The sequence below is a fragment of the Scomber scombrus genome, chromosome 11 (genome assembly GCF_963691925.1).
Source record: "Scomber scombrus chromosome 11, fScoSco1.1, whole genome shotgun sequence".
Lineage (NCBI taxonomy): Eukaryota > Metazoa > Chordata > Actinopteri > Scombriformes > Scombridae > Scomber > Scomber scombrus.
Window position 1 is genome coordinate 1098306 of NC_084980.1, and position 11153 is coordinate 1109458.

An 11153-nucleotide genomic window follows, 5' to 3' on the forward strand; every position below is an offset into this window, starting at 1 on the left:
TTATCATTTTCATAAATAATAACTGTGCATTTATGAAGTGTAAAATAATATTTTCCCAAACCCTTGTAATGTTATTGTGGATTGCACGGCAGCAGAGCGCAGATGAAATGACTGAAGTCTGCTGATGAACTGATGAGCAAATGAAATCATTCTACAGAAATCGTGTCTGAATGTCAATGACGCCTGTTTGACATGGAATGAATTTGTAGTTCATTTCACAACAACAAAATAAACAAACCAGTCTGTGGACCATTTAAGTGAAACCATGAAAAGCATTACATGAAAATATTAATTAATATGTATATTCCAAACAGGGGGACAATGTCATGTTCATTGTCTAAGACGAAAATGTGTTTCTCTTAGAAAACGGCTAATTATTGCACACAATATGATGTAAGTATGAACCAGCAGGAAATTATAGAACCTAAAGTCCTATTGACATTTTTATACACGATTTAGGAAGACATTTTCTGGAAGTAGACAAATATAAATTACCATGGGAAGTCCACTCAGAGATTTTATATATTCAAGTGTTTATGTTTCTGCAATCTCACAGAAATTATTAACGTTTTTGCACATCAGCGGAAAAATGTTACATTCGTTTTCATTTTTGTGATCTGATCAGAGCTATGTGTAAATAATTCACAGAACACTTTATTGTGACCACATGCCGATGGGAGATGGATTTTCTGTTGAGGGTTTAAAGAGCAGTCCTGCAGCAATCTGTCAGTGCGTGTTGTTGTGTAGAGCACCTGGTTGGTACCGGGATGTGAGTGTATTGTGCATGTGGACTCAAGCTACAGCTTCATTATGTAGACAGCAGCACAAGCCTCATTTATAACACGACATGTTGCATTGACTGGCGAAGGGAGCGCAAGTGGCCTTCTTCCCACGGCCACGGCCCGTGTTGCAGCTTTCTGTCTCACCACCAATATCCACACGTGGTGCGCGCGCACACACAGCCTGCATCAAAGGTCCATTTTCTGTGCAGAACAAAGTGAGCCCTTCCACTGAATGGACTGAATAGATGGGTACTTACAGACCCCAGATCCGTGGGTAGTCTCCTTTCGGTATACCGGCGAGCGTTAATTTGTCGCGTGAGGTGTCAGAGAGGCGCGCGCCCCGGGGCCACCACTGTGCTTTTATTTGTCAACCAGTTCTCCCAATCAAAACCGCACTGGCTGGCACAAGTGGCGCATCGACCACTCTACTGGTGCATGTATTTATGGCAGCGCTGCCCACTTAAGGCTAAATAAATGAGCGAGTTGAGTGCTCTTACACACATGAGCAGGCTGAAGAGGACCAGCCACTCACAGCTACATGTTCACAGGTTTATCCACCTTCAGTTTCCATTTTACCATAAGATACACAACCAATGATCGACAGCCTTTATTATTCTTTTGAAAGGAAAAGGACGTAATGAATTATTAATTACATGTGATAGATAGTTTTTTTAAAGTGTCATTAATTAAAATTTTGTAAAATGTTTGTAATGTCTTATTGCAATTATTTTATGTCGTTCCACTCAGTTTATATTTTGCTTTTAAACACGATCTTATTTCCTTTTGTTTGTTTTTTTGTGTAAGAGTCGTGACAACATAATAAATTACATTTGACTTTAATATTAGAAATACATAGAATTAGATGTTGATTGACTTCAGGGTTTACATTCACACGTTGATTATGCTGACAGCATCTGTTTCTTTAATCAGAATTTAATTTATTCTCTTATTCTGACCACTGTGTCACTTTGAACACCTTCAGCCGAAGTTCATTTGAAGGTTGTAGGGCAATATAACATACATAACAGATGATGCATTATATTATACCATTAGATTAGCCTTAGCCTCTTTGAATCGCATATAATGTTTGAATAGCAGTACAAAACACACGTATGAAGCTTCTTGCTGCATAGTGTCCTGCAATTATGAGGAGAAACGGGGGAGTTTACAAGTATAATAAGGTATATAATTAGTCTATTGTATGTTTTAATAATAAACTAGAGTCTACAACACGCCTTAACCCATGCAAGTATTTAATTGTAGAAAACTGTGAGGTCACGTTGACTGATCTAAAATCCACGATCATTCGCAACAACATTTTTGGGAAAAGCCAGTTTTCTGCAAGCAGGCCCATATGTGATTATGCTGTCATTGTGTCAATATTTAGTGAAATGTGTCTCATTCAAATAACGGTGTAATGAATATGATCTAATCTGATCATTTCAAAGAAATGACACAATGTTAAATAATGAAATATAAATGAGGGCTTTGCAGTGCACTGTGGTACAGGGGGACAGCGGTGTCAGGACATAGTTGAGATGTTCAGGCCGGCCTGGAGGACGAGGCGGGGCGTTCTGGGGGATTATCTCGAGGAGCGCTTCGCGGACCGAGCTGTGATTGGTTGGCGCTCCTGGCAAACGGCACGCGACTATGGATGTCGCTATAAAGAAACCTCGCGTGCCGGATCTTCTACTAAAACTAACTGTTGACCGTGAGCAGTGACCACAGAGCAACGACTCAATAAAAGAAGGAACAACGTGTCATTGTTACTGCAACAACAGGAGACACAAGCAGCCACACGAAGATGGACAGTGTGCTGGACCCTTTCTCTGGACTGGACTCTTTCTCCTCCCCTCCTTACTTCGACGATGACGAGTTTTTCACTGACCACTCTTCTAGAGACGGACACTTGGACACGGATGACTTTTTGGATGATGATGTCGATTTCCTCACCAGTCATTTCCAAGACTATTACAGCAAAGACGGCAGCAGCAGAGCTGTGCCTCACGATGGTGACTACGACATCGGCAACCTGTCCTTCTCCTCCTCGTCCTCCACTTTCTCGTACAGCTGCGCAGACAGCACCCCGGACATGTCCCCTCAGATGGGTAGCCTTCACGGCGGGCCGTTGCTGAAACGGAGGAGGAGGATGAGGTCTGAGATGGAGATGCAGCAGCTGAGGCAGGCTGCCAACGTCAGGGAGAGGAGAAGGATGCAGTCCATCAATGATGCGTTCGAGGGTCTGCGCACCCACATCCCCACCCTGCCCTACGAGAAGAGACTGTCTAAGGTGGACACTCTGCGGCTGGCCATCGGCTACATCAACTTCCTCGCCGAGCTCGTGCAGTCGGACCTGCCTATCAGGAACTCCAGTAACGAGACGCACGCGCAGCCCAAGAAAGTCATTATCTGCCACAGAGGAACAAGTAGGTTCATTTAAAGATCATTCCTCTAAATACAGCGTTTTAAGGCATGATGAAAATGATGCATACTAATTTACAGTTATTAGCTTAGCGTTATAAGCCTTGTTTTCTAGTCTGGTGAAAAAGGAACTTGATATTAATGTTGTTCTTGTCCGTCTTCTCCTCATAGGGTCTCCTTCCCCCAGCGACCCAGACTACGGCCTGCCTCCTCTGGCCGGTCACTCTTTGTCCTGGTCGGATGAAAAGCAGCTCCGGGAGCAGAACATCATCCGCACGGCCAAGGTCTGGACACCGGAGGACCCCCGTAAACTGCACAACAAAGCGGGCCTCACAGACATAGAGAACGAGCCTCCGTTCGGCCTGGTGGCCTAAACAGAACTACCTGAGTCCTCCTCACCGTTTCTGTAAAACGCACATTCTAAATGTGAAGAACTACATTAAGTGAATGTTTGTTAATGTGCTGTTGAAGGCGCATTGTAAAAATGTGAGCACCATGTGAGCTGACTGTACAGTTTCTGATATTGTATTAGTTGTTGTAAATATTTTTTTTATCATGTTGATAATTTTATTTTTGTAATTCAGGCAACTGGCAATCATGTATTTAATTTTGTTGACAAGTGATAATATATGTTTTAATTTAATTGCAATGAATGAGAGGAAAATATATTTTTTTACTGCTGATTTATATTTCTATTCAACCTACAAATAAAAGCACATAATGATAAAGAAAAATGTGTTTCTTCCTTTTTTAAATGTTATTGTTAATGTTGTTTTCTGATGAAATATGAAATAAGATGTTCAACATCAACATGTTAGTCCAGTACAGTGTTAGTGTGTTATTCTAACAGCAGAGATTAAGCTTGAAGGTTCATCATTCATCTTGGAAATAGTTGGAGAAAAAATCTTAGCACATATCCCACTCGGTGCAAACTTTCCAACAAGTGAAAAATGTCAATAGTCCTGAGCAAGGTCCATTCACTGATGAAGGCCACAATATGTGACTGAAAGTTAAAGTTAAAGTGCACCTTGAACCTTTAGTCAAACTAACTAATGATTTTTGTTTTTGCTTTGACTTAGAAACACATATTTGAAAGCCAAGTCTTCTACTGAAACTACAACACAATATGAAACATTCTGTTTGTCTCTGATTACAAAGACGTGCTCAACGCTTGTTAGGATTCAGTTTATCACTGGCCCTTTTTTGTCACTAGTCCTTTAGTCTCATCATTAGAACGTCAGGCCTAAACATGTTGTATTTTGTTTGAGTGAAAATGTGTCCTTAAAATAATGAATGTCTATAAGATTCTTTGTTCCTGGTGGTAGATTTATGAGGCATAATGTTATATTAACATATTACAGTGAACACTTGAATGACCTGTTCTGAATGAATATAAACACATGGGCCTAATGAGCTCTGTTCAATGGAAACACTGTTAACCAAAAGTCTCAATGACTAAGAGTAAGACGGTAAATAACTCAAACTAATACAGCACAATATTGTGTGACATGAATATGCAAATGAGATGCTAATGACATGACACTGTATACCCACAACAGCTGAAGGTGTTTGAAGCGCACGCGGGCGTGCAGCAGTATGGTGGGAGGCTGTTGAATGCGGCTCTGTGCTGCCAGGTGCTCCACGGACAGATTTTCCCGTGGTAGCGGCATCCCACCAACATGTGTCCCCACGGCCTCCTCTGCGGCCGCCCCCACACTACTGCAACACACAGCCGCATAGCTTATGTGAACCATGTGGGTCCAAAAGCAGCGAACACACTGCTGCAAGGCTGCATTTAAAGCTCTGCTGCAGGGTGTTAGGATGCTGACAGTTTGGATTTTAAAAAGCTCCAGCATAACAGGTGGGTTAGCGTTTTTATATATCATAAGTGCTATCAGGATTAATAACATCATATCATCATTTATTTTTATTTTTTAAATTTGAGATATAATGAAGTATTTAGTTTTCTTCTTAAACAAAATGATTGTGCTTTTTTAACTTCAGTTATTTGCAGGACGCTCTCTTCAGCAGACTCTGCAGTCTTCTCTGAATCCGTCCGCTTCTCATTACGAGCGCGACAGGAGCATGTAATCCCATTACAGCCATTAGAAAGTCAAATGTTAGAGACTCAATGCTGGGCAACTTCATCTCTTTGGCAGGAGGGCCGGTTCCACTCTGATTGTGAGGCAGCAGGGCTGGGGTTAAAACAGTGGTAGCATTGTAGTTTCTTCACCTTAACGCTTTTGTGCCTGTTGATGGTTTTTAGTGTGCGCAGCTCAGAGCGTCTCTAACATCCTTTGGTGCGGTCGCAGCCAAGCGGAAGAGCCAGGCTGAAATACTCCAGGCTATCTTGTCACCCCGGCTGCGGGCTTGGCAAAGCTTTAAAGGACACGACCATTTTACTGCCTGACAGGTTTTATTTCCTTTATTTCTCAGCAGGCCTGGACATTAAAGGGTCATGCCAAGCTGTAATTTGGTTGAGAAAGGCTCGGCGCTGAGCTCAGAGGCCGCTCAGAGCTTTCATACCTACAGTTAGCTAGAGACAGACAGCTGTACAGGACAGCGCTGGGTAGTAAGACTAAATCTTAATCCTAAAATATCTTATTTCCGCGATTCAATTTCTAATGTAGAGAAAAAGAGGACAAAGGTCGATTTCCTTAATAAAATCGGGATTCTAAAAGAAATGTGCTAATTTGAAATTTCAGAAATATAACATCAAAGATTTATTTCCGCCACAAAAGTCAAATCTAAGGTTCTTAAAGTGTATACCGAATTCCTAAAATCACCATTCTACGAAACAATGGTTCCTTAGAGGTGACTTTCAGATATGTTACACAGTTCATCAAAATACACCTGCTCAGGATTTAATGCACTACTGTGTTGTGCATCATTGTAGGTTGAATACTTATTATATTGTAATAAGACAGTTTACAGATAATGCAAGTCATTTGAATTCATCCGAGTTCTGCAGTATTCCCATTCTATGCAACTTTCTATATTTCAGAAAACATTGATCTGATATGTATCTGTTGTTGGTCTGTGCGTTATAAGCTCCTGATGCACTGATAAATATCATACATATGAAAATACACTAACATAAATGTATATGTAACATTTATCAGTGCTTTTTAATAATGTTTATTAACCAAGGCATTAACGAACTTCATTCACCACTAATCCCCAGTGCTCTAACATATAGACCTTTCTATAGATAGAAAAGTACAATTGTTACCTTATATCATTTTATTCCTTAAAGATCTGAAAGGCTACTTAAATATATCATAAATTAAATGAATGAACCCTTAACATACATTTCACCTTCATGTAATATGAAAGGTTGAAGAGGTTCCAAGGACTATGATGTTATACTGTAATATTCAATAATAATTATATAAATAATAAACACGCCTCTTTTCAAACCAGCAACCATTCTACATAGGAAAAGACTTGTCTAGTCAATAATCTCCCCTAATCCCCAAATGTCCCTCCGGCTCACTGTTGATGAACTCTGGGTTCCAGTGAACACATCTTGAAGTCATTTAGCTTCTTTGACGCAGACAATTGTTACTTTTTAATTTTTCATGGCAGAGCTCTGAGGTGATGCAGTCATATTGTTGAAGGTAATTTGATGTTTTAATAGCAGGAAGATGCAGTGACTGACACTTTTACGCACCGCCGGCTGTGAATAAAATGTTGCGGTTTGCATCCATGGCTGAAAAATGAATAAATATGTAATAAAGGCAAATGGCCATTAGGTCTAATACTACTGCGGTGAATATCAGCGCATCAGTCAATGTGTGAAACTTAAGCGAAATAAATCCTCTATCAGAGGAAAGTTCGAGGCTTTCGCCTCTAATGCTGTTTAATCCTCTTTAAGCCGGTATGTTAGCGCACTGGGAGAGACGCCTAACAAGATTCACAAATCGGCTTGATTTGCAGATTATCTCGCTGCGGAAATACATCATCCGGAATCATTATTAATACCTCTGACTCCTAGGTTTTACTCCTCTCCCGAATGGCATCAAAGTGCCAGCTGTGAGGCCGTTCAGCACAGACTCTCAGCTCAGTCAGGGGATCTGCTGTGTTCTCTGGGTGCGTTAAACAGCTAGTAACCAACAGGTGTATGCTGGGCTCGCACTGACAGAGGAGGAGGAGGCAGGAGGAGATGTGTAGCAGAGAGGGGAGGTAGAGGACTTTCACACGCGACCTTCCAAATCTAAATTACATCTTTATGAGGGCTCCCTTGTCCCGCTGGAACAGATCGGTTTCTGCCGTGCTCTCCGGGATGCACCTGGTAGTTCAAACTTTGTCTCTTTTCATGTCTTTGCGCCTGAGTCCCTGGACAGCAGCTGCCTAAAAGCAAGCAAAGAGAGAGGCCCTTGCAATGTCTTCGAGACGGGTTGGCACCGTTTTCCACGTCTTTAATGTTCCATCAGTCTTTGTCCTGGACACAATATGGCAACTGTAAAGCATGACGTTTTGCAATAATAAAACACATTTTCAATGATGTGACACCAGGCTGAAAGCGCAGCGCAGGCCAGCCAGACTAAACATGGCCCAGCGTTTGTTTTGTGCGCCATCAGCCAATTAACAGGGAGGTCTTTTCGTCTCTTCTTGATAAACCAATTAAATTTATGTGTGCTATTTTTTCAAGAAAAGAAAGGAGGAGGATTTGGTGTGTTCTCCTCCACGGAACGGCGTTTTTCTTGCCATCACCTGGCGCTTTCTCGACAAGAGAGCAAACTGTCCCGGGTGCCCCCGGAACCATACGGCTCTCCCCATCTTGTAGCATTGTCTCCCGCGTTGATCACTCATTACTGGGATTTAACAAATCCTCTTTTAGCTGTGTTTTGTGTCATATTTTGATCCGCAAGATTAAGCAGATGCTGCGATTGTAAAATCCAAACTATAGGGCTACTCAAGGCTGAAAGACAGACAGGCACTCTGCGAGCTAGGGAGAGAGAAAAAAGCTTTGGGCACATCTTCAGAGGAATAAAACATTTAGGAGCCATAAACAGACTTCAACCTGCTCTATTTCAGCCTTTGTGTTGTTTGTGAATAATTAATGTTAATAGGGACAGGTTTGTATACTTTGAATGCGGGACCACAGGTGCGGAGTGACAGGATGAATAACCGGCCCTGATTTTTGCCAAAGCTCGAGGGCTCTTGTCCAGGGTCTCCAAGCTGATGGAAAATATTGTCATCTCTTTGATTCGCAGCATTACTTTCACAAAGAACAAAGCCGGGTGATGAAAAGCTTATGCTGGAGTGAAACGGGCGATGACGGTGGCCGCTTCAGACCCCTGAAAGAAAGAGAAAGGGGGCGAGTCAATGGCAATGCGCGCTTCTGGTTTTGTGCGCAAGTGCTTCATCTAACTCAAATAAAGGAGCCTTTCCAACTTTTAAAGGACCACTTTTTGCCTTAAATAATGGCTGGACGGCTGTAGCCATTAAGCATATGGTGCTAAGGCGCTGGTCTTTTGTCCCCGTGAAGCCCTTGAGATACTAACTTGTGTTCTTTCCGGGATATTTAACTTCTCAATGGCTCCAACTTTATGCGCCGGCAACAAGTGGCTCCAGGGCGCACGAGCGGCTTTCCCAATTGAGAGAATCAGGGTGACAAGACAGAAGAACTCGTGGATCAATCATTTTTTTGTGGAAGGCACTGTCGTACAATTTAGGAAAATGATTTTAAATGTTTGAACACTGAGAGAAATGCATTACCGTGGATTTGTTCTAATGGACAGTTCTGTTGCGCATGAATATCCATGGCAACGCATGGACAGACTGGTACTGGAGTGAGTGCGCATGGAGTCCTTTTAAATTCTCTTTAAAGATTAGAATATAATAAACTCAGTTGCCTGAGAAATGCCACTTTTGCACTCCCTTCATGCTTTGATATGTTTTGTCCAAATAAATGTGTACTTGGAAAGTGTGAAATGAGATTCAATAGAATCACAGTGACTAAGGGCGATATTCGAGAAAGGAGTTTGTTAAATAGCATTTTCTAACCAAGAACATTTTGTAAAAATAACCTTCTCTCTAATCATTTTGATTTCTGATCAAGTGACTTCATGCGTAAAAAGCTGAGTGCTTGTTTCCTCTTTCGCCTCATTGCGTAATGGTGCGTCTGGTGCGCGCTGGACAGTGCACGTACACTTGGCTGCATCTTTCTCACCTTTGGAAGCACCAGAGACATGTTACGTGCTGTTCCAACCAATTGGATCTGTTCTGCGCCCCCTTCAGCTGATTACAGCCAAAATATTTTTTATATGTATTACATTCATTTGTAAGTAGACGTGTTCCTACGTTTGTCTTTGGTCATATTCGACAGGGACTGGTTTATGCGTTTTGGGAAGTCGTGTACTCTCTAAACAAAAGTTGGAGCATAAATCCTCATTGTTACATTCTGGCCTTAGAAATAATGCAGTGGGATATAAACGTATGTGTGTGGTGTCAGTGTGATGGAGCCAGCTGGCCGCCTCTGGCCTCTGAAAACCCCCCTGGTGGACGGAACACGGCGGGCTGACCTCCACGCCGGAGGACTAGAGATGCGCCTTTGACTGAATTAGCCGTAAAGACGTCTTGCTATGATCTTTGTTGCGACTGAAAGCAGGGTGGATATGAGAGGCATTGTGCACAGCTTTTGCGTGCCCCATCATGAAATATTACAGTCTATTCACGAGAAGCTCCTTTGAAAAGATATGGAAATGAAGCAGACTGGGCTGATTTCAGATCGGATTTAAAGGCACAAGACAAAAAGCATATAATAAATAAATATTATAAATAAGAAGGATGACCACTTTTTTCACTCAAACTGTACTTTTTTCAGGGAAACAGAGGTGATCTCAGGCTTGCAGTGATTAATGCTAAATGTTTTGTAAGAAACTTCTACCTAAAGGCTCAACCCGCACGCGTTGACAAATGATCGATTTTCTTTTTTAACTCTTTAAAAAATTCCTGAATAACTCAACAAAAAAAGTGATAAATTACTAATATGCTAATTTCTGTCACGGCCGTTTGTACGTGTGCGTCTCCATCCATCTCCTACATTCTGCGTTGCTGATCCCCGTCGTGCGCTAGAGGACACTCAACCCGTTTAGACCGGGGCTCTTTTGTTCTCCCCTAACACTGACTTCAGCCTCCAGGGAAGGGAACGTTTTTTTTAAATAGTTTTTATACCCTCCAATCTCCTCCCCCATCCCGTCCTCTGACAGTTGCCAGGATTCAGAGGTGTAAAAGCATGCATCATTTTTCACCAGCTCTCCGTTTTGATATCGACAAAAGCGGCTGCTATGGAACAGCCTCTCCGCTTGTTCGCTGGCTTGAACTTCACTGACGTCCGACTGCTCTCTTTTCCTCGCCTGAACGCAGCGCAGCGGGGATGGATTTGCAAGACAAATGCAGCTGTGTGTGTGTGAGGGAGTCAAGTGGCACAAAAAGGCCGTTTCAGTCAGCCGATGGGATGGAGAAAGTCAGCATTATGCGGACGTCAAATCAATCAAAAACAAAAGCCCACATGCAGAAAATACTGAGTTTATGGTGGTGAAATGGCAGCTTATTTTTTACTGGCAAATTGGGGAGACTGCTAAACAAACTAAAAAAAGTGCGTAGCTCAAAAAGATCGAGACAACGATCCAAACATTTCAACGACTTATAAGAAATGCATGTTGTGGATGTTTTTCATTCAGAATGAACAGCTTCAGCTCGTTGTCTTGTAAAAGCCATAACTGAAGAAAAAACATGTTTAAAGTAGTGTGACGTTTGGAAACAATTACAATATTAAAATGATGTAAATTAATTTTAATAAACAAAAGTACGTTGAAATAAAACAATGATGGAAAAACTAATTGATATTCATTGATTTAATTCACTGAATCCTTTTTTAGTCAATGCCATCTCAGCTGAGTTGAGGTAACTTTTTTTTTGCCTGAAATGAGTGTTTAACAT

The 11153-nt window shown here is 41.7% G+C and overlaps 1 protein-coding gene across 1 annotated transcript; it reads left to right on the plus strand.

The window, feature by feature from the left end:
• Nucleotides 1-2586: 2586 nt before the first annotated feature.
• On the plus strand, nucleotides 2587-3577 carry ptf1a (pancreas associated transcription factor 1a). Its single transcript, XM_062429531.1, has 2 exons — nucleotides 2587-3208; nucleotides 3375-3577. The coding sequence occupies exons 1-2, from the start codon at nucleotides 2587-2589 to the stop codon at nucleotides 3575-3577; spliced, it is 825 nt and encodes a 274-aa protein (XP_062285515.1).
• Nucleotides 3578-11153: the final 7576 nt, after the last annotated feature.

Bases quoted from the DNA above. Each gene is read 5' to 3' on its own strand.
- ptf1a (XM_062429531.1), top strand. From the start codon at position 2,587: ATGGACAGTGTGCTGGACCCTTTCTCTGGACTGGACTCTTTCTCCTCC. The intron at 3,209-3,374 runs GTAGGTTCATTT...TTCTCCTCATAG, and splicing joins TATCTGCCACAGAGGAACAA to GGTCTCCTTCCCCCAGCGAC.